This window comes from Pseudochaenichthys georgianus, chromosome 1 (genome assembly GCF_902827115.2).
Source record: "Pseudochaenichthys georgianus chromosome 1, fPseGeo1.2, whole genome shotgun sequence".
Lineage (NCBI taxonomy): Eukaryota > Metazoa > Chordata > Actinopteri > Perciformes > Channichthyidae > Pseudochaenichthys > Pseudochaenichthys georgianus.
The window spans coordinates 28,583,648-28,607,835 of NC_047503.1; the positions used below are offsets into that span (position 1 = coordinate 28,583,648).

At 41.3% G+C, this 24,188-nt stretch overlaps 1 protein-coding gene and 1 long non-coding RNA gene across 9 annotated transcripts in view; both read right to left on the reverse strand.

Annotated features, from left to right (window-relative positions):
• LOC139434642 (uncharacterized) overlaps positions 1-792 on the reverse strand; it is a 933-nt gene extending 141 nt beyond the window's left edge. Inside the window, exons 1-2 of the long non-coding RNA XR_011643979.1 lie at positions 691-792; positions 1-177 (exon numbers count right to left, since the gene is read on the reverse strand). The exon at positions 1-177 is cut by the window's left edge and continues 141 nt beyond it. This is a non-coding gene — a long non-coding RNA (uncharacterized lncRNA). The remainder of the gene's footprint in view (positions 178-690) is intronic.
• The window catches only part of grin2bb (glutamate receptor, ionotropic, N-methyl D-aspartate 2B, genome duplicate b), a 161,402-nt gene extending 137,582 nt beyond the window's left edge, over positions 1-23,820 (reverse strand). The window contains exons 1-4 of one of the 8 annotated variants that reach the window (XM_034081868.2): positions 23,476-23,820; positions 21,722-21,736; positions 21,044-21,090; positions 18,401-18,995 (exon numbers count right to left, since the gene is read on the reverse strand). In XM_034081868.2, the coding sequence (XP_033937759.1) occupies positions 18,401-18,409 (9 nt within the window). In that variant the 5' untranslated portion in view covers positions 18,410-18,995; positions 21,044-21,090; positions 21,722-21,736; positions 23,476-23,820. Of the gene's footprint in view, positions 1-18,400; positions 18,996-21,043; positions 21,091-21,721; positions 22,512-23,044 lie in introns of those variants that run through there. The other 7 variants (XM_034081889.2, XM_034081881.2, XM_034081898.2 and 4 more) reach the window with 7 other exon arrangements.
• Positions 23,821-24,188: the final 368 nt, after the last annotated feature.

Below are 24,188 nucleotides of genomic sequence, written 5' to 3' on the forward strand. Positions count from 1 at the left end.
CTGTGCAGTTGGTATGAGCTGTGCCCAGCATGGGCTCCTCCATCAGCCCTGGTCCTCCTCGCTGAGGAAAGACCCTCAGTCCTCTCCAAACCAACAGACAGGACGTCCATCACACGGAGGTTTCTCCCTGAAGTCTCTGCAGCCCTCTGGACACCATGCTGTCTCAATCCGTCCACACTGAATATGAGAGGGGGAAAATGAAAATAATAAATGCTTTAGACAATAAGAAACATAAAGTTGACTGTTGAGTTGCTCAGTTTTTTTAGATTGTCAATACTATTACTGTATAACTAATATATCAGGTTAAGGGGCACATTCAAATAAAGATTGGTCTTTAAATACATGTTGTCTTTTGAATTGTTTGTCTAAAGTCAAGGATCTAGAACTGGTACTTAGTTTTAATGATACAGTCTGGTTATTATGCTGTTTGGAGGAGGCCTCACAGGTAAGAGCACTAACTAGCTACCATCACATGTACCTTAGCTTGACTTAAACATATGGTTAAGTGATATCAAAATACAAATAACTAATGTCATGCAAACATATTAATATTTGCTTGATTCCAGTGTTGAATTTAGCACAATTGCATACAAACATTAAGGGGTTTTAAGATTCTGAAGTATTATGCTAAAAACTCAATAACTTAGATTATTATTTATAGTTTTGCTGAATAGTTTTATGTCCGCTTACCTTAGAAACGTAAAATGCGACGGCAGTGTGCAGATGGGGAGCATGTTAGCTTAGCTTGGTAGCTTCAGCTAGCTCTGGAACTTCCAGCTCGGTGGCTGCAGGTCCCGCCTCGGCTCCGCCTCTTTGCCCTTATTTGGAGCAGGCTGGAACAGGCGGGAGTTGAACTCTGACGTCACTGTCGAGCCGTTAGTGGCCGACTCCGCCTACTAAGGGCTTCACGGCAACTCTGCAGATTCCTATGGGTGACGTCACGGACCCTACGTCCATTTATATATACAGTCTATGGTCTATACAGGTTCATGGTACAATGCATAAGCTTCAAGTCGAGAGACTGAAACTGTATTTTCCTTTACTGTTCTGTTTTAATTTCACAATAAAGTTAATAGTCATATTATGTTTGATATTATTATGTTTTATTAACTACACCACTGGTTTTTTAACCCGCGCCGCCTAGTGGTTAAAGCACGTTATTGCATTTTGTTGTTGAATAAGTTTTATTTGATGAAAATATTTAAATATTAAGGGTAGCCTACATACAAAATTTAAAATATCAAGAAGATGCTGTAGTGATCTCTACAATAAAACAGTTTAGTCCAGGACATTGAAAGATATTAACAGGAGGATGTGCAAAACAGACCAACTAGGCTTTAAACATCAAAGATTACTTTAAGTTAAGGTCTTCTTTTGAATAAGAAAAAAAAGTTGGGGTTATCCACAGATACAAATGAAGTCTGACAAAGTACTTAACGTCCAATATATTGCATAGTTTATTTTGGCACTTGACAATCACCTTCCCTGAATTTGACTAAAGTCAACTAAAGTCTGATTTAAGGGTTGTTTATATTTCACATCATTAATCCGAATCTGCAAAGTAACTAAAATACATGTAGTGGAGTAAAAATACTAGGTTAACCTCTGAATTGTAGTGGAGTAGAACAAAGTAGTATGCTGCTGTAACAAAAACATTTCCCTACTTGAGATCAATAAAGTATATCTTATCTTAAGATGATCGATGGCTACTGCCATATTTGCAAAATGTGCCTCTGAACCTTGACAAGCGCATATTTCAGGCTTATCAATGAACAACAGGAGGGGTCACAGACATAAGACCAGCTGTTAAATAAAGCTCTTCTGACCTTAGGTGTCATGTGGGTATATTATTTCACCCATTTATTAATTATATGTTTTACATTTGATAACACCACTGTGTTTCGTATCCCCTAAACCTCTAGGATGTACACAGTTTAATACTGGCAACTTCTAATTGTGGGAAATACGAAAACGTCTTATAAAGAGACGTGCCATAAAATGTTGCGAAACACACAATAGTCAGCATGTGTAGTTCTGGGGGGGGGGGTTGGGGGGGGTGCTGGAGCCGGGGGCTGGAGCCGGGGGCTGGACCCGTCCAATTCCAATCACAGGGCTTGATGACTGTAAAGCGGATGTTGTAGTCCCAAACGATAGCTGGGGATTCTGGGTAGTGTAGTGTCTTCGGAAACTGTAGTGTCTAAACTCCTAAAAAACTGAAGGTTAAAAACACAAAGCATTGTACACAATTTAAACCAATCAATATTGTGTAATTAACAAGGATAAACTGATGTTTTTTAGTGGATGAGTAATGCAGATATCACTGTGCAATCATTTGACAGTGAGGGGAATATATCCGGTTTTATTATGAATACTTCGAGACCAAAAAAACTGTTTTCACCCACTCTAACTTTACATGGAAGCTGCCGCATACGTTATCCTGGCGCGACGTCAAATCATCTTCGTAATATCTATCAAACTATAGATCCTACACATCCACTGGACGTGGATTCTAAAAGTACAATATACACTTCTCGCTAGAAATCTAATCAAAAAGCATTTTAATGGCCAAACTATTCTACAATTTAGGATTTTCCAGAGAGGGTTATTTGTGAATAAACGGGAGCTTGTTGTTTCTTACACGACCACTAGAGGTGCTACACTTTAAAACGTGGCTATGGGTCGTAATCTAAGGTGCTTAAACAATCGACCTATTTGGTCGTTTTTTGTAGGAGGACAGGCTGGTATGTTCATGCTCATATTATAAATAAAGCATGGAGGAGTGCTTTAGGTGAGGGATAAATGAAGGGTAGAGTAAAAGAGAGAAGTAGAGAGAGAGAGAGAGAGAGAGAGAGAGAGAGAGAGAGAGAGAGAGAGAGAGAGAGAGAGAGAGAGAGAGAGAGAGAGAGAGAGAGAGAGAAGGAGGAAAGGAGTGGGAGGAAGGCAGCAGAGAGAAGAGAAGAGGAGAGAGAAGAGTGGGGCGAGTGAGAGAATATATAGAGACATACACAAAAGAGATGGAGGAAGGAACAGCAATAAGAAACCCAAAGGAGGGGGGGAGGGCAACACAGCTGAAGACAAAAAGATGAAAAGAGGACATGATTAGCACAAGATGATAAAAGAAGAGCCAAGGGTGGGGAGGAGGTTAAAGAACTAAATGGGAAGCAAGGAAGAAGGAAATGATCTCAATCCAGTGTGTTGAGAGAAAAAAGGCAAAGAAGCCTGCTGAATCCACTGAGAAGAGACACTGGAGGGAAACTGGAAGAGCAAAAATCTTTAAAAATAATGCAAGAAGTGTGACAGTGAACGGGGGAGCAGCGAGAGCCGTTCGGATATGTGTTCCCGTATAACGGCAGTGCTCGTTTCCATAGTAACTATTCAAATATGCCTCCACATAACACCCTGATGGACAGGAAGATACACACAACTCGCACTAATTCATGCAGCGTACTTCATGCGGTGCGTGCCCTCTCCGAAAAAAACACAGTTTACTTCTATCAGCTCTAGCACATAATTGTTGCACTGACTCTCAGCAACTAAAATAAAATGCACGTAACATTACATAAATAACACGGTGCCTTTGCATAAACGCGCGCATGCACACGTACACACATAAGTTAATGCGCTCCTGCAGATAGAGGTGATCCACTGTGCCAGCTTTCAGTGTACCTCACATTACAAATGAATCTCCAAAAGAGCTACAGGCAGATACACAGAAATAACACAATGCAGGGAGCATGCAGCGAAGCAGGAGCGGCTATCAGAGCATCATACAACATCTCTCCCCCATTAATAACATTGTAATGGGGGGTGTCAAGAGAGGATCATATTCTCATGGCATTATAGGACTCAACAAAACCGTCTAATGCAGTGTCAACGGAACAAAGTTGACATGCAAATGTATTGCTCTTTTGTGCCCATTACAGCACTCAAACAACAATTACAATAACATATGCAGCGCAGAGAAAACATGGATAAGTGGCGCTGAACGGCTACATGAAAACACCCGCATGTGTGCTTTGTTTGTACCCGGGATGCCGGGAATGTACTACCGACATGACTAACCCTCAACCCGTTGCTCCATGAAGACTCTCAAGCATGGGCAGAGAGCAAATGGCTCTGCAGGTCAAGCTTTGTTCGGTCAGACATCTGAGCCCTCCTCATGCAAACTGTATATGGCTTCTGTTTTTCCAACAAGAGAACACACACACACACACACACACACACACACACACACACACACACACACACACACACACACACACACACACACACACACACACACACACACACACACACACACACACACACACACACACACACACACACACACACACACACACACACACACACACACACACACACACACACACACACACACACACACACAAGTAGCTTCATGTACACACAGCAGGCTCTGGGATGTCGAACAAATAAACCCATGTTAGAATCAGGATGTGTATCTTCTAAATCTTCTCTATTTCTAATTAATTTTCTACAAAATAACACATTGCTACTGAAGGAGAGTTATCCAACACACCAATGTAATGTTGTGTCAAGCATTATTGATTTGTTAAAAAGTCAATAAGGCTTGACACAACATGACCAGTTTAACAGTGTCATTTTCGCCGACAGTGTATTTTTTTATTGGCTAGCCTAATCCTACCAATTCATTAAACCTTTTGGCATGAATACATCTATTTGTCTTAGCTGCTTGTGTGTGTTTACATGATTTCAATCAGTTGATATAACTTTTACAGATATAAGAACTAGTCTCTGCCTTCATTTTGTCCCTGATAATGCTCAATGTGAACAGATCTGCACGAGTATAGAGTCAGCTGTTAGCAGCTTGGGCATGCAAGCTTGTGGAGTTTAGATTGTGTGCAAGTTTTCTGAAAGATCATTTTTCAAAGAAAGAAAAAAAATTATATTACAGAAGGAATTATGACCTTAATGACTACATAGTGAAGAAAGTATTGAAACATTAATAACAAATGTGTGAGGAAAATGGGATTCATCGTTTTGATTTTCTTTTTTACGCGGTATTGAATTTGGTATTACCACTATCACTGTTATTAGTATGGACTTATGTTACTGTGATAAGAAATCCCTAAACTGGAGTAGATCCTAAAATCAGTAGCCCTATGTGGTGAATCAAGAATCAAATTTTAATCGAATCATGACCCCATGAAAAATCGAAAGTTCACAAAAGAACTGTGTTGAGCCTGATCATCCCAATAAGACTGATGCATCAGTCATATCACACTTAACATTTACAAAGAGCATTGATCACAGAAGTCTGTCAAATGGCAGAAGCCACCGCTAGAATAACCAGAGCTGCTTCAGACTCTCGACGACATGAGCTCACATTCGTGGACTTCCAATCTGCCAATAAAGATTCCCCGTGATCAATCAAGCAGTGAACCATGTGCCGGGAACGACTCGACCCCACAGTAATGAAGACGTGTGGACATTAACGGTGAGATGTTTTTTTTTATATTGCCTGGGATTACAGACTGTAGGGTTTATACTGCAGAGGCTGGAGAGACAGTAGTACTGAATCTGCCACGCTATTTAAAACACGTAGGCCATCATTATCAGGCTCTACTATACCCCTGGAGACTTGATGTGGTGGGCTGGGCTGTATAGCATTTGAGAGGCATTGTGGGTAACATAAGCTGACAGGCATATCTATTAAGGAGCCCATTTACATTCAGTGGGTGGTCAGTTACAGGTAAGAGTGCTACTTTTGTCATCTCCACCAAAGCAAACAATACATCAGACGTGATTTACAAATAAACACAACTCATACTAAACAGTGTGCTTTAACACATTATGAAAGGCATTTTTTATACGACTGTAGCGTCAATATATTGCGTACAATGTGGCCTGACAGCCGTAAGAAAGAAAAGATCTTTAAGATTTCAGTGTTTTCACTGCGTTTAAAGGTCTAGATATCCCCTGGAGGGATGCCAGAGCAGGAGACGATGTTTGACATTTCTGTTTACTCTTACAACTCCAATATCATCAATAATTCAACCCTACTTTATTTTACTAAGAGCCAGGTTTGACTGTATAGCCATCCAACATGCTTTCTATCACAAATGCAATTTTTAAAAAGAGAAAACAAGGATCAAAATAAGGACTTTATCTGCATTATTTGGATGTGATTTAGAATAAAATTGAAGTGTGAAGTGTTGTGTGGTGTATATAATAAACATCTGTACAGCAGAAGGGCCGTTTTAAAATCAACACACCTTATCTAAAGTAACATAAACAACACATCAGCACATCAGCTGTCTCACACATTTCAGTGTATTCTAATTGTGATGCAGGTGACATCCGTACCAACATTAAATTACAATGAAAGAGAGCATAACAAATATGTTTTCTCTTTTACCGTTTTTTGATTTCCCAGGTTTGGGCAAAACATTATTTTATTTCATTATTAAGACTAGTGACGTTTTTGGTGATGTGTCAGTCAGAGCTGTTTGAAGTGGTGTTCAGTAAGGTAATAAGACCTCATGCAGCTATAATCACTCCCTTGCAGTCATGGTGGAAGTCAACACAAGTTCTATTTACATACTCTGTAATTATTCAATACGCTTTCACAAAGTCAACCGTCACTGTGAGGTGAATGTTAGCTGACCTCTGAAGCTTGAAATAGTCACAATGACAGTTAAATACATTTCTTTGGTGTGATATGCCTCTCTCTAAAACAAAAGATCACTTTTACTACTGCAGTTTCTGTTTATTTAATTGTGGAGAACGGAAATACTTGACAAGTGTTTTCTTGCTGGACTCATGTGTTGCATTCAGTTGTGTCGCTGAACCGTCCACTTAAAAATTAAGGAATAGTCTTTTTTCATGCAGGGCTTGAGTCAATCTGCACAAGAATTTAGTGCGTTTCTCAAATATTTCCAACTTTAGCCCCTTGTTCCCGGCTCTCGGGTCTAAAGAAATGTGTTCCTATTGTGGAGAAGATTCTATAAAAATGGCTCGCAAGTTTGTAGCTTTATTTGAAAAAAAAACATCCGGGAACGATGGGAACAGTAATACAAAGAGCTTTTGTTGGGGACTATTTTCAGATTTGGATTAACACAAAAGGTGGCCTTGTGAGTTTTAACGTCAGCAGGACCCTTATCTACAGATTGACCAGAAATAAACTGGTAATGAAGTTTGCGTCACGCACTGCAACAGTGTGGATGTACGGTATGTTATTAATAGTTGTTATTAATTTGTGTTGTGCTTTTCATGGGATTGTGCTGATTCTTTTGGACACTAAAGGGTGTATTTTTTTTTTAACAGGGTGGGATGAGAGAGGCTGAGAGAGAAAGATGGAGATGCTGTTGTAGCATTAGCAGCAGAGCAGTGTAGGCAAGAGAAACATATAGTCAGGAGAATATAACATATAAGGCGCATTGTGTTACATGACAGTTTATTTCTCAATTGAATAACCTGCTGTCACCTCACTGCTGTCGTGGAGAAGCGCCAGAATGTCAGAAAAAATCCTGTTTATTGAAGAGTGTCTTGGGTGTTTTATTAAGTGCACTCTAGTCTGGTCAAGAATCCTCTATCTGCTTATTGCACTTATAATGAGACACACTATGGATCTCTGCTGTGTTATTGAGGTGGCATCCGCTCTCTAGATATAATTATACGGTCTCTTCATCAGAGGCAAGAAAACTGACCGAGACCGAGAGCACACACACTCACACACACATCTCACACAAACACATGACCACACCAGCACATTACACACAACGAAGCACACTCAGAGGCAGAGGAGAGAAAAAAAATGCAGGATTGAGTCAGATACATCTATCTCCCGAGGTCTTCATTACCTCATTGAAGTCATGTATTCCATAGAGGTTATGTCTCCTGCTTAGGACATCATATAGCAGCGAAATGACATGTCCCTCGATGCAGCAAAACGGTGGGTTACTTATTGTAACCCTAGTTTTATAAGCACAGGCGGAGCCCTCTACTGGACTCTATGGGTACTACCTCTCAACCATACAATGCGAGCATTCATCAACTGAAATATCTATAACCGTAGCCGCCCCCTGGGGCGGGCCTACCCTGAATGCGCGTGCAAGCCCACCGTATATAAGGCGGCCTCGCCTCCTGGCTGTCATCCTACACTTCTCTTTAGCGAGCAGCATAGGACAGACAGGGCCTTGAGTAGAGGGCTCCGCTTGTGCTTATATGCCTAGGGTTACAATACGTAACCCACCATTATATCTCACACAGGCTCCACCCTCTACTGGACTCTATGGGTACAGTGGGTGGAGCCCTGATGCCTAAACGCCCTGTCGTCCAACAACATTGAGTCACCACACTGCCCCTGACTGGCTTTTGGTTACCAGCCCCTGTACCGCAACCCCCTCTCCCCTGGTTGTGACCGTGGAGAAGAGGGGGCCGCAGTTTACCTGGCTGGTAGGGCACACTCAGACACGCTTACCTCGTGAATAGTGTGCCTGGAAAAGGGAAGGGAGTGTCTTCCAGCCCTGTATGGGGCTTACTGCATACCACGTTTCCCGGGTCGCCTCAGCAAGCACAGATGATGAGAAGGAGCCAGACATGTCCAAGAGATAAAACCTTATGAAGGGGCCTAGCGTGGACCAAGACTCACTCCGTTAAATAAGGCTGTTGACACAGCCATACCCTGTGTAGAGTGTGCATGGACCCCCGTGGGGAAGGCTCTCCTCGCCTGTCCGTAGGCATGTGAGATGCACTCGCAGAGCCATCCCGCCACACGTTTCTTGAACAGAGCTTTACCGGCCCCAAAGCACATAAACAGTTGTTCAGTGTGCCTAGTGGCAGCCGTGCGCTCCACAAAACATGCTAGGGCATGCACCGGGCAGAGGAGGTGCAATTTAGCCTCCCTGGCCCCACTATGGGCTGGAAGATTAAAACCCCCTAACCAGGGGCGGACTGGGGGGAAAAAGTGGCCCGGGGATTAATTGATAGACAGGCCCACTTATCATGTATCGGCCGGCCGGCGACGAAAGTATGTTACTTTACGGCCCATGCACACAGGGCCACCTTAATGCATGGGCTGACCTGGGCTGAAGCCCAGGGGCCTACGGAGATCGGGGGCCTATCATGAGCCAATAAAATAAAATAAAAAATAAATAAAATATTTTTATTTTTTATTTTGGGTGTTTTATTTTTATTTTAAATAAACAAAGTCTTGGCTTTCAGAATATGAAACTTTTATTTCCAAAATCACACGATAAATACATTTTTGAAGCTTGTAAAGGGAAGATGAGAGCTCTCCCTCACCACTCTGCTGTTCCGCAGCGCCGCTCCCCCTCCCTCCGCTGAAATTATGAATGTAAGGCGTATAGTAATCATAGATAACACGGCAGGGTCCGTTACAGTTTGTTTTCATCTGGTTTCAAATAAACAAAGTCTTGTCTTTCAGAATATTAAACTTGTTTCGGCAAATTCAGATGATAAATACAACGTCAAAGCTTGTAACGGCATAATTACAAGCGGAGAACGGAGTAACGACATCACAGCAGGCATAACAACAGCCGGTGTTTCTTGTGAGTGTTTTACCCGGGAAACAAACACAATACACACAAACGCAAAAATACACAAACACACACGTATACACACACACACACACACACACACACACACACACACACACACACACACACACACACACACACACACACACACACACACACACACACACACACACACACACACACACACTCGTGAGCTTCCCCCAGACCAGTAATCCAAACGAAAATATCTTCCCTCCGTAGTATTTTGATCATTTGCTCCGCTAATCAATCATATCGAGATTTTTCTCAAAAATGATGACTCCGTAACAGTCAGTGGGCACCACTTAACAGCCAATCAGAATAAGAATATGTTTCACATGTGACTTATTCAAATTACGAGTGATTGAGTGACAGATTCTCCCAGTTTTCCCTTTAAACTGTGGGTTTTCTCCGGAAGTTTTTCCTTGTACAGTACGATGTGAGGGTCTAAGGACAGAGGGTGTCGTATTGTCATTACATTACATTGCATTTAGCTGACGCTTTTATCCAAAGCGACTTACAATAAGTACATTCGACCAGGAAGACACAACCTTGAAGAAAACAGAATCATATAAGTACATCAGGTTTCATAGAGCCAAGTATTTCAAGTGCTACTCAACTGGCTATAGATAAGCCAGTCCTTTATTAGTATATAAGTGCTCTGTTAGCAGTTCTTTGTTAGTAATTCTATCGCTCGAAGTGGAGTCGAAAGAGATGAGTTTTCAGTCTGCGCCGGAAGATGTGCAGGCTTTCTGCTGTCCTGATGTCAATGGGGAGCTCATTCCACCATTTTGGAGCCAGGATAGCAAACCCACGTGCTTTTGCTGATGGGAACTTGGGTCCCCTTCGCAGCGAGGGTGCAGCGAGCTGTTTGGCTGATGCAGAGCGTAGTGCACGTGCTGGGGTGTACAGTTTAACCATGTCCTGGATGTAGGAAGGGTCAGATCCATTCGCAGCATGGTACGCAAGTACCAGTGTCTTGAAATGGATTCTAGCAGTTACTGGAAGCCAGTGAAGTGAGCGGAGGAGCGGAGTGGTGTGGGAACATTTAGGAAGGTTGAAGACCAGACGAGCCGCTGCATTCTGGATGAGCTGCAGAGGTCGGATGGCACATGCAGGTAGACCAGCCAGGAGGGAGTTGCAGTAGTCGAGGCGTGAGGTGACGAGAGCCTGGACCAGAAGCTGCGTCGCTTTCTGGGTCAGCTGGGGACGTATCCTCCTGATGTTGTAAAGCGTGTATCTGCAGCAACGGGTTGTCGCAGCGATGTTTGCAGTGAAGGACAGGCTGTTATCTAGGATCACACCCAGATTCCTTGCAGTCTGGGTCGGGGAAACAATAGAGGTGCTGATGTTGATTGTTAGGTCAAGAGTGGGACAATCTTTTCCCGGAAGAATAAGCAGTTCAGTCTTGTCATACTGATATTCTACTGTGAAGACCACTGAGACAAATGTAACATTTGTGATATTGGGCTATATAAATAAACATTGATTGATTGATTGATTGATTGAGATGTAGGTTGTTTAGCAGAAAATGTCGGGGAAGAAAAAGTTTGAGAGTGGCGCTCGGAAAAGAAAATTGTTGAGGGAAAAGCAGTTTCGAGACAAGCAGCGATTACAAACATAGTGTGGTTGAGAGGTAGTACCCATAGAGTCCAGTAGAGGGCGGAGCCTGTGTGAGATATAACAGGGATCTTTACAAACTGGCCCACCACCATCACACAGGGCATGTAGACCTACAGTATGTTTCATGTACAATCTGTCACATGAGTCAACGACACCGGACTGCAGGCTGTTTCCTTTCAATACTGTAGGTATTACATATTGTCCTCTGATACAATATGTTTCACCTCTTTATCCAGAGCAGAGCAGGCTATTAAAAGATGGTGACACACTGTTTTCAGCCTCAGCTGATAATGTATTTTCTCAGGTTTCTTCCACTGGTCGGTCTGAGAAGCTGGGACATGACAGGAGTTGTCTATCCTAATTTGAAGCCGATTCGCTGCTTAACTGGTGGCAAAATCTGAGCGTTTAACAGCTAAAGCTCTCTTGAGGTTTTTCAAAGCACACCTATGGCGCCTACGACTCCTGAGAGTAGTTTTAATGAAAGACCAACAATCCATTTTGTCTGTTTAATAATTCCTCTTAATTACCTGGGGCCTCCCATCAGCCCAATACCCACAAGGCCTCCTTCTACCTCCGCCAGCACCTGTAGAGCAACGCCTGCAAGCAAGCCCTCTGTGCCAGGCCGTGTCATTTTGTTTTAACAAGCATCATTATTTAATTTATCTAATTAATTGATTCTATGACGTGAAAACCCTTCTGTCTGCTGGTCACAAAACAAGAACAAATCTGCACAGATTTAAAGTCCTGTTTTCATGGGTGAACAAAGTCTGACCTTCTTCTGATCATTTTGTTTTCATGTTATCATGTAACATATCTAGAGAGAGAGTATTTACTTGAAACGGATTTGATTCCTTGAAAGTCTACAATCAGAGTACTTTATGTATTACTTGTTTAATTTACAAAAAATATGCTGTTGGTCATTTAACAGTCATGTCTATAAACCAAACTCAATAAAATACAGTACATTAAATTGAGCTCCCCAAGAGTTGTTAGTCTGGACTTAATCAACATCAGCTGCTGGTTCTCCACTCTTCTTCAAGTCAGTGTTGTATCTTTAGGTTGTATCTGAAATCACTGACAGTCTTAGTCATTGTCGTCCCAACCTCACAAGATTAAATTCAATCTTTTTAATTTAAACACAAGTGGATCTACTGATACTCTATGAACTACTTTATCTAAAAGAGCTCTCAGATTCATAAAAAATACACTAATATTTGTGGCTGATAACCTGATAAACTGTTAGAGGTCGAACACGATAGGGGGTCCACTTTTGTTTTCTTTTAGTTTTATCCAGTCATCTGGTGGTTATATTCTTAATGGCAGAGAATGTAGTCTTGTCTTAAATTGGGTGGGAGATATAGCCTTCATATAATAATAACCCTTGTTTTAAAACAAGTCAGAATGATTACCATTCTACCAGTGAAAGAAAGAAAGGCCCACCTCTATCTGAAAGTCATAAAATACTTTCCTTAATTCCAATGTCACATCTTCAAATTGAACGAATAAATTAGTATATTTTTCTGATCTTACTTTCCTTTCAGCCCGAACCTCGAACATTTAAACCAAGATCCAATCTCTCATGATACTGGACACATAAATCTCAGCACTATAAGCCCATACACTCCCCTCCACTTAGGCCTAAGTGTCCAGGCACATGGTTATATGTCCTCTGTTTCTCTTTCCTCACCCCCCAATTAACCCCCCTGAGAGCTCTACCTTTCAGCCTTTACCTCCGTCTCGCTGATCACTTGTTCCTCTGCTTCGTTAGGAAAAGGAACAAAAATCCCTGACAACTGCCGCTCTCCCCCACCGCGCTGAGATTGATCCTTCATGTTCAAGTCTGTACATGCGGAGCGGCAATTTTCTCCTCACCTTGGGGGAAGTCTGCCCTCCAGACCCACTCACAAGTCTTAAGTCAAAGCCAGTTAATTGACACGTTTCCCCCACTGAGGGTCAAATGGTGACAGATCCTTTGACACAGTATAACAAACAATGCCGCTAGAGACGTCAAAGAACTTCCACCTGCTAATGATGCTGCAAATGGTTGTAAAATACCAACAAGGCACAATTACATTTAAAATGTATAGTTGTTTTGTGGTTTACTTTGAAAGACGGAAATAAAACTAGGTCCACTGGTCAGAGTGTGCAATTATTGTCATACATTAGATTTTTCTGTCAGTCAAATGTTCACACCTGCTGAACGTGGTTTATAGATTGCCACAGTACAGACACACACACGTTGTGTTGCGAACAGATTGTGTATGAGATAAGAAAAAATTAAGCTTTCAATATATAACAAGTCCAAAATAAGCTGTGAAAGAAAAATATTAAAAACAAGGGTTTGACAACCAGAAGGTTCTGAAAGTTAGTGCACAGAAAATGTAAAATAGTTCATGTTCAAGGATTTGTTTAGAATGTACAATAAAATATGGACTTCCATGAAAGAAAACTAAGAAATATGTTTGTGTTTGCTGTCAATTATATTTCTTAGTAAATGCGACTGAGTCTGCAGATCAGACTTCAAACAAATCAGATTCCACAATTAAAAATCTGCATCTCTAAATGAAATGTTTTCCTTACAGTTGTTATTATGTGTATTTGGCTGTTTTAAGACAAATTACTTACCAACTTGTCAAGATTCTCTCGTTAAAATAAACTAACAATCATCAAACGGACCTATTTCATCCTCTGATTTAATTAAATAGTGTTCTATCTTTAATAATTTCCCTCTCCCTCTTCGAAAACATAATTATCATCTTATCATAATTATCACTCAGCAAGCAATCTACATGACATGATTTTCTGTGAGTCCTTATGTCTGTTTCCTGTCTGCCTTTTGAGGACAGAATCCTCAAGTGTTACTTAATCTCGTTAGGCTATCAAACCCTCCATCAGCCCCGCTCATCTCCGCACCTCCACCCTTCCCTCAGCCAGTTGATCTTGTCTTTTGTTCTATCGCTCTCTTCAAACCGTCTGAAGTATCGTATGTAAAAAAATTAAATAATCTTCCACCGAGTCTGTCAGTGGAAGAGCTTCAAAAGGCCTCCCTTTGGCATGCCATGAAAACGTGAGTCTGATTGAATATCTGCAAAAGCCAGCGCAGACATTGTGATCATGTTATTAGGGAACATATACAGGGTGAAGACAGAACTGTAGCTCCAGTTCTGCATCAAGGAGGAATAAAAACCACTTTAGCTACAGTTTGTATTCTGTTCAGGTTAAACAGAGCCTGCACAAACAGAAATCTACGAAAACTGGTTGGCTGCCTGCCGACTTCAGTAACAGAAAAGCACAGAGGAGCTGAGCATCGTGGGTAGAGGCGGCACAGCGTTGGGCCCCCTGTTCTCTATTCTTAGCTCCTTTTCCTCCTTCTCTCACAGTCACACATGACTAGGTATAGAAGAGGAGAGGTAGCAAAGGCATCTTGAGTTTGTCTCCAACAGAAACGGGATGGTTTACTGTTTGTGTGGATTTTTGTATTTCCTACTATTTAAGCGTGGGGGGAAATTAATAGTAAAACTGTAACAATCTATTCATACTTGACATTTTACTTGGTACAATATGAGGGGATCATAAGTTGTACTCAAGCAGGGGACATGCATGTGTGTGTGAATGGGCACTGACAACCGGAGGGTTTTCAGCCCCTGCAGGCAGCACAAGTGTCATGGGGGAAGATACTTAAGGTTTAAATGCATTTTTTTGGGATAAAAGCATCAGCTAGAATAATAATAATAATAATAATAATAATAATAATAATACATGGGATTTGTATAGCGTGTTTCCTAAATTTCCTAAGACGCTTTACATAAAATCAGAACAGAAACAAAACAAACAAAAGTATAATATTAAAATAATAATAATATTCTAGGCTATTGTTGCCCGCTACTGCAAGAAAATGTAGCCAATTAGTTTATCTAACTGAAGTCAAATACACAGGTTAAAAACAGAGAAATTAAAAGTATATCGATTTCTCAAATTGTATTTACTATAAAAGAGGTTGTGCATCCAGAGAGGCATGTATAACAGCTTTCAGCAGGGCTACGTTAGGTTCATAGGCAACACCTAGCAACTTTGTTAATATGATATCCTCATTTTTTCTCAAGAGTGTTTTACATGCATCGTTTTTGAGAGTCTTTTCTGAAGCATTGTGTTTCTCTCTCTCTCTCCTCTCTCTCTCTCTCTCTCTCTCTCTCTCTCTCTCTCTCTCTCGTCTCTCTCTCTCTCTCTCTCTCTCTCTCTCTCTCTCTCTCTCTCTCTCTCTCTCTCTCTCTCTCTCTCTCTCTCTCTCTCTCTCTCTCTCTCTCTCTCCTCTCTCTCTCTCTCTCTCTCTCTCTCTCTGTGTCTCTGAGTAAACAATAAACACCAGGCAGCTCAGCACCTGTAATCCTTCAACGACTCAATCAACATTTGTAAAGCTGCTCACACGAGGCTTGCAACCAAAACTGAGCCAGCCGGCTGTCTGAGAGTTTCGGTGCCCACACATCGACGCCCATCTATCACAGCACTTCACCGTGTTCGCGGTCCGCCAGATCAAAACGGGGGGGGAACCGCTCTCCCTCGGATTCAGTAATCCCCAACCCACACTCTCCCCAAAACATGCAGCATCACGACGCTGCGAACACACGCCGCTCCTGGGCCTTGTTGCTTACGCACTGAGAGCTACATCTGTCTACAAAACTGCCTCCTTCATCCACTGTCAGTGAATCTCCCTCTGGATTTACCGACTGCGCCTGGATCTCTGCTCGTCTGTCTCTTGTTCTGTCTGCCACGCCTTAACCCTTTGTGCACTCGTGTTTTCTCCCCTCTTATTTATTTTTTTAGACGGCAATTCTGCTCTATAAACACAGTTCACATGCAGCCATTTCAAGCCTGCAGTGTCAGCCAACACTCAACTGTCGAGCGTAGGCTGAAGTTTAGAAATATTGTGGTAAGGAATTCGGCAGAGTGCAGTGTGTGTGCAGCATATGTGAGTGAGGAGTAATGCAGTAGTTCTGCTCAGTGTTGGAGCTGTTGTGTTGTGAAGTAGGGACATCACCAGCTGTCACACATCTCCTCTAAATCACGCTTCAACAAAGAGGCACATCATAATAAGATAGTTACATCAGATCAAAGACGGGTGTGTCTCGAGGCGAGTGTGGAAAAGCTTGGTTGAGATTTGTGAGCATCTAGTCTCACCCAAAGCAAAAAAACAATCCAGCCAAGAATCTAATCCACGATGCCACCAAGAGACACATCCTGGCGCTGCTCCATTGGCAGCAGCCGGACACTGTGACAGAACGTGGGATTTGAGCATTTTCTGTTGCAAAAGTGTCTGGTCTAAAAGCTCATTTTGAGTACGTTAATGTCGCATGTGGACTCTCTTTCTGAGCTGATTTCACCCTTTCTCCTCTTTGTGTCGCACTGACTCTTAGACAAGTCTTTTAATTATCTTTACACACCCTTTCAATTTTTAAAAGGGGCTTTTATCAGTCTAAATGTAGTCAACTCCGGCTGAAAGGAGAACAGGCTCTGCAGTAAAAGAGGCTCCATCTTCTCTCTCCTGCTTTATATGGTAACTATTGTCCAGACCTGCTTCCCCCTGTGAAGCAGCACAACATGACGTTTTGAAGGCTTATTGAAGCAGGCCCAGTTGTCCTTTATCTCAACACTGTGCTCCCTCACAAAGCACCACAAGAAAAAATGTGTGACTTTTGAAAATGTGTGAAAAAAGACTTTGTTTGCTTCAGCACTGTTCGTGCACTTCATGATTTCCTGTCCTTTGATGGTCTAGCTCTTAATCATAAAATTACTCACGAGCTTTAACAAGTAAATGTTAACATAACGATGTTTGCAAGTTGTCCAAAAGTGGAACGATGACCTTCGAGAAATAAAGAATTATTACAGTTTCTATATATATTTAGTTTGACAGACAATTTCTAGAATATTTGATTGTAAAGGGGAAATCACTGTCAGAGCAGTGTACAGCTTAATGAACCCATAGTGAACTGCTTTTTCTATAGTGTATATATATATGTATATATGTATATGTATATATATATATGTATGTATATGTATGAAGCATAAAGCCCAGTGTCTACCTTATTTGCCAAGAAAACCAAAGGGCAGATCCTCAAAGCTATTATCCCAAGAAGCACCAGATGTGTCTTCACAAAATATTGCATGATCCAATATTCAACATGAAGAATCTGCAGATGCGTTTCAACTGCTCTAAAGTTTTTCATGTTCACGAGCGAGGACTTTTTCAGCGGTTAAACGTCGAGCGATTTAACGGACCAAACGGGGGGGGGGGGGGAATGGCTGCAACTGTTGTATATGTTGTACATTTCAGATTCTGGGATAGATTTAGGACTAGACATAAATTGCGATTAGTTATTTGGCCAATTCACTGACTGCAAACTGAAGATGTCACCTTGGACTCTGAGCTACTCTCGCATCTATTTTCCCAATATTTACTGGACTGGGGGGGAATGGCTGCAACTGTTGTATATGTTGTACATTTCAGATTCTGGGATAGATTTAGGACTAGACATAAATTGCGATTAGTTATTTGGCTGTAGTTAATTATCAGAATAATATAAGCCAATTTTGATAATGGATTATCAAGCAGAAATACTGCCAATTCACTGACTGCAAACTGAAGATGTCACCTTGGACTCTGAGCTACTCTCGCATCTATTTTTCCAATATTTACTGGACTTGAATATTAGTGTAATCGGATATTTGTTTGTTGGGTGGGTATTTGATTTGGGGATTCAATTAGTTTGATGTTTTTTTCTTTTTACTAGGCTATCAAGAAACACACTTTGTCCATTCCTGCACTATAGTTATGCTTAAATTGCAGTGTTAAAATTAGAAAAAATATATACCATCTAATCTTGGGCGCCTGACGTCCCTCTCAATCACAGCAGTGAACGCCACGCTTCGGTTCACCTTGGCCATTAAAGGGAAGACAAAATGCCTGAAGACCTCAGCTGTGTGGTAGTGAATATTAGCTGCAGATTACTACCGAAGCTCAGGAGCCCAAAAGATTGTTTGGGGACAGCGCTAACAGATGAATCAATAATAAAAAGAATAGCCATGAGTTAGGACCAAGAAGTTTGGAGCAAAAGTTGAACTGAAAATCGACTCGGCAGATAAAAACAGCCCCTGGAGTTTTTGTGGGGGAAAGTTAAGTTCACAGACACACAAACACAACCCAATGTGTGGAAAAGTCGGCCTACCTTGAACATTGCCAGCCCGGATCTCCTCTCTGCTCTTCAGAACTGGCATGATGGAGTGATCTGGGATTCGACTCCTCCTCTCATAGCCTCGGATGAAGGGATGGTAGACAGATGAAGTCACGCAGAGCTGCCTGAGATGGGGTCCTGCAGGACGAGCGCTCTTTAGGTTGGGTGAGGGTGGGATGTTGGGGAGTTATCTGTGTCTGGAGGAGGCAGGGGTGACTGTTTTTAAAGTGGAGTAATATGTACAAAGGACGCTCAATTACTTGATGTTACATATAAAGTTGACTGCCAACTCAAAATGTCAGCGTGCGTTTGAACTAAATATGTGAGCTGATGAAGGGACGCTGTTTAATTTGTCTCTTTCCATCCAACTCTCTTCCTCCGACACTCGTGATGCAGCTCGCCAAGGTCTCCTCCCAGAAGTCTGCAAGTGTGTGAACACAGTTGCCGTGGAGATGAGAAGATGAGCAGCAGTGGGTGTGTACGTACTCCTCTTCTTCTTCTTCCCTCCCTTACTTCTTCTTCTTAGGCTTTCTTGCCTTCGCTTTGCTTTAGCCAGTCATGTTGATGATCAGTTTTCCTCTTCCTCAGTCTGTCGGGGGGGGGGGAAGAAGAGAAGGACAGAGTCAGATGGCGGCGAGGGGCCGGGGATGGATGTGTTGTTGGTGAAGGCTCGATGCCACTGTGGGTACAAGTCTATTGCCTCCGAGGTCAAGGCTTAGCTCAGTCAAGCTGCTGTGTCTACATGCCCCCTTTCACTGTAATCTCAATGTGTGGAGCGTTGTTGCCTAGTAATATCACTGTGCTATTTTCTGCTTAGGTGATGATCTGAGCACTTTCTTGTTTATATTGTTTATATTCCTGTTTTACTGAAAGACTGTGGCCATATTGTTCATATCAAGATGTCTCTACTTTAATATCTTGTTATCTTAGACCACTTGTTGCAATGCAAGAAGAAGTGCTGCTGTGTTATTGGCTGAATTAGCTTTTCACATGATTGTTGCATCAACCTGATAAGGTATCCCGATTTGTTACGTTAAGCCCAATAAGGTCATTCTCGTCTGGTTATTTACCGTTTCACATTCGGGGGAATTTACTGTAGCACTATAAATGTATTTTTTCAATATTACAATATCAAATCACATACACTGATATATTTATTCCTCATCTGTACTTATTTTAGACCTGACTATAAGTGATATTGTGACACTATGTCATTTTTCAATGATTTATAGATGAAGATTAATAGATTAATCAATGAAAGCTTATTTTTGGTTGGAGCCACAGTAAAGTTTTGTTATGTCAAATGCTTCTTCCTTTAAGACTTTAACTTAAGAAAAAATGTGCAGGTGTATATAGTCACACAAATATTTTGTGTATCAGAAAATGTGTTTATCTGTGTATTTTGAGTCGGATATGTAGGTATACACATTTTAGCCTTAGGAAATTTGTCAGAGGTTATCTGAGTGTAGAATTGTAATCCTGTCTGGCAGTGTAATGAATTATATTATATTACAATTTCTATTTACAAAAATCCATCTTTCTCTCCGACTCCTTCAAAGTCAATCATCTCCGACTCTCACAATAGTATTAAAATGACACTGATGGCTTGACTCGTGCAGAATAATACAGTATTTCCTCAAATAATCCTCTGCAGGAAAACAAATGAATGAGGTTTGTTTGTTTGTTTAGTTCCCCAGCTAGGTAATGAATCAACAGCCTTTCAAAATGTTGAATAACGGGATATGATGCGAGTTGTGTCAGAAAGACATTTTACTAAGGCTAAGGTTCTACTGTGTGTGTCTGTTCTACTTCTTAAATCATCAAAATGTGTGTCAATATAAATGTGTTATCATATTAAACGAATAGACCTCCTATTTCTCTTTTCAGTACGTTTCATTTTCTTTATGGAAGGTTCTGATGTGCTCCGTATCTCCAGATTTTCCCAATCTTAACAGCTTTAATGACTCTTTTGAACATAAATCCTTCATTAGCCTGAAACCCAAGAGGTGAGCATGCCCTTTTAAGCTTTTATATTTTAAACTACTGTGTGTTCTCAGCGAGGCAACATCACGCCACTCTTTTTAAAAGATGTCTTAATCATTTATAGTGTTTGGGCCTAAAGACGCTGCATTAACGAGAAACTTTTAGGGAAGGGGCCCGCTAGTTCGCTCCCTTAATGGAGAATATTTAAGAAGAAACTTTGTATATTTGTTATACTAAGTGACAGCTTTATATCTTATGGGTATTTTGTGTTGTTACGGTCAACTTCTGGCTGGCAGGAATCAACAAATGTACTAATATTTTAGTGCGGGTAAAATATACTATACAGGCTGGATTTGTGCTTTGGTTTGGGGAACGAAGATTGAGTTTCTTTTTATGAGTAAACAAATAACAGTGTGTTCTCATTTTGTCATCATGATAATTATGCCATTAATAAGATATTAAGTTGAAAAGCTAGTTAATTAACATAATAATACATCTGGTTGGGGAAAAGCTACCCCAGCTTTGGATCACCTATCAATGATATGATGCACTCTGAGAAATACGGCCTAGTGTGTCCTCTATAGAGTACAGTGCACTCATTAAGGTCATGCTGAAGAATGTGATACAGTGAAGCTGGTGCATGAGTCACTTTACATGTTATGTGATTCATTTGCAGAGATCTTGTCATTTCAAGAGATCTGCTGCAGATCCATGGAGCAGGAAACAAGAAGAAATGCAATGGAGGAGTGGAGGAGGAGGAGGAAGAAGAGTAGGGCATCAACAAAGCATTGAGGAAGGAGAAAAAAGGAGAGGAAGAGGGCTTACATTAATGCATGTAAATGCATGCACCTGCACTGGACTCGTTGAGTGAGGCAACTGGTGTAAACTGATGGAGAGTGATCCAACCAAATTAACTAAAAGTATTTATTACTGGTTTTGCCATAAAATATAAATCTTCATAGAGGGAGAAATCTCAAAATCACCATTGAGACAAGTGATCGTGTGTGAAATTCTTAGATATTACACTACGTTTATAGAAAATGGATAAAGATCAAAAGCATGATCTGATAAACAACCAATTAGTCACAGCAGGGTGAAGAAAGGTTTAGCAGCACAAGTGATGAGGAGGAAAATATAAAGATAATCTTCACAGAGAACCTACTGATTAAAGTTCATGCAAAAAAGCTTTCCATCAGGATCATGCAGACACTCAAGTGCACGCACACAAACATGCACACTTGCTGCACACACATTCAGTGCATTCACTGTTCATGCATGTGCATACACTCAGTTGCCAAGACGAAGTGAGTGCTATATGAATTCACTACTCACCTAATTAACTCTTTTCTGTAACACATAATTTATAGACTGTAGTGGAGATGTTTTAAAGAGGAGCAGAGTTGAGACACAAAAGCAAAGACAGAGCAAAACGAGTGGACCTTCATATTCCTTCATGACGACATCCCACTCTCAGAACAATCAAGAAAGTGGTGTTTTTTAGCCCCTTTATCAGTCCATAAGAAAGGGGAGAAAGGGAGACTAATGTGGCTTTGTGTGGGCCTATGCTAATGTTTCACCTCAAGGTTGAGTGGACAAGTAGATGTCCATAGGCTAAACACTTTTAGTCTAGCAGTAGTAATGCTTTAAAACAGCTCTCTGCAAAAAGGTGTGGCAGTGAGAGACGTTTACACAACGTAAAGAAAGAAGGGAAATGTGACAGAGGAAAAGAGAGAGGTTGTGATGAAATGGGATATTAGGTTTTATCTATTACTATCTGTCTATCAGTCTGTCTCTATTTTACAACCTGCACAACCTATTACATCTTAAATCCACCGCAAGGCATCACCCACTTAATCTACTGTTCAACACCCAACTAATGCCAACCGGTCTCTCTTGCCTGACGACATAAGGAGAATGAAGACAAGTGGAGTGGGGAGAGCTTCAGGGATGAAAAAAAGGCCAGTTCTTCAAGGAAAATCTATCGAAACGAGCGAAGGGAAAATTAAAAAAACATGCAGAAGCACAAGGATTAAATTCTGAAAATTATTTTGATGAGCGTATTTAAGGATTTAGGATTGTGTGTGTTGCTTGTATGAGAACTAATGGCTGCTGATGGACAGGCAGAATGGAAATAAGCACAAATCAGGCATGAAATGGGATACAGCCATCGTGACTTGATTTGATCTGAACTCTGAATGCAGCTTAATACATAACATATAGAGATTATCATTTATTTTAGGACAAATATTCCCAATTTAACCTTAAATAATTTGAAGGGAAGCTTTAGTGCCGAGAAATATATCTCATCCTCCCTAAGGACTACATTTAAATCTTCTTTCCATGTTAATTCACAACAGGTTGCCAAACTTGATATCTTTATTGAATGGGAAAGAGGACGTGACGTGTGGACACATAGAAAAAGACTTCTCAAAGACAACAATTAAAAATGGGCGCACTTTGCCATGATGAGAAGAACAGATGAGGAGGGTGTGAAAACGGTGCGAGACCAGACCGATATCGACTCACTGAACACTGTTGGCATAGTTTAGTGTGCGAGTGCATGTGTGTGTTAATGTGTGTTTTATGTATACGTAAAGCACACACAAATACACACAGACAGACAGATAGACAGACACTAAACGATAGTTAACCTACCTAGAGTAACATTTAAGAATCCCGCAAGAGTGTGATGCAAAGAAAATGGGTGTGGAGGGACCAAAAGAGAAGGAAAAGGGGAAAAAAGAGTCATTCATGAGGAGATTTTTAGTTGTCTTTGAAGAAAATTCATCCAAGTTTATATAACATCAGACTTTAGAGACAGAAAGAGGCGTAGGATGAGGAAAAAATGAACTGATGGCAGCAGCTAGAAATGAAATGGCAAGGAGGGACTGACAGGTATGATATGGTTTGGTGAAAGGGAGGGAGGAGTGGAGAGGAGGAAAGAAAGGACAAAAAATAAAATAAAACTCCTCTCTCCTTCCTCTTTTCTCCCAATCATAAATATAGAAAATTATACACCAGGTAGATGGAGAAGTAAATGAGGAGGCAAATGACGGAGAGAGAGACTATATGAAAAGATGAAGCACCTCCCAGCACCGCGATGAGGAATACGAAAAATATAAAACGAAAGAAAAAATTGAATACTCCAAAGCCTTCCGTTTTTGCAATGTTAAGTGAGGCGAGGGGGGGGTTGTCAGTTATATCCCCCCTCTCTCTCTCTCTCTCTCTCTCTCTCTCTCTCCCTCTGCAACTGGTCTTCTTTTATCTTCTGTTCTCCTCAAAGCAAGGTGCCACCTTCCCCTTCAGATGAGCTGTGACCCTTTGCCAACACAGCTGTTAGACATGCCACTCAGGACGGCTGCACGGTGGGAGCTGCTGCCCAGAGATATAGAGAGCGGAGCGGAAACACACCTCTGGCTCCGAACGCAGAGCACAACTCTCACCGCACTGATTCGCTCTCCTCCCCCTGCCAGAGAGAGAGGGAGAGTGAGAGAGAGAGAGAGAGAGAGAGAGAGAGAGAGAGAGAGAGAGAGAGAGAGAGAGAGAGAGAGAGAGAGACAGGGAGCGAGTGGGAGAGAGATGAAGGTGGGTTTCTCTATAGGATTGTGAATTAGAGAAGAAGGGCTGTTGCAACAATTGTCAAGTTTATTTTTGCAAAGAAAGCAATGGCTCCCTCTGTTGTTGCACTGCGCTGAAAATAAAATGCTAATTTGAGGTTTAATTAGGAAATAGCAATTTATTAATAATAGCCTGGCAAGCAACAAAAAATGTAAAAGCATTGGTGTTATGTCACCAAAAC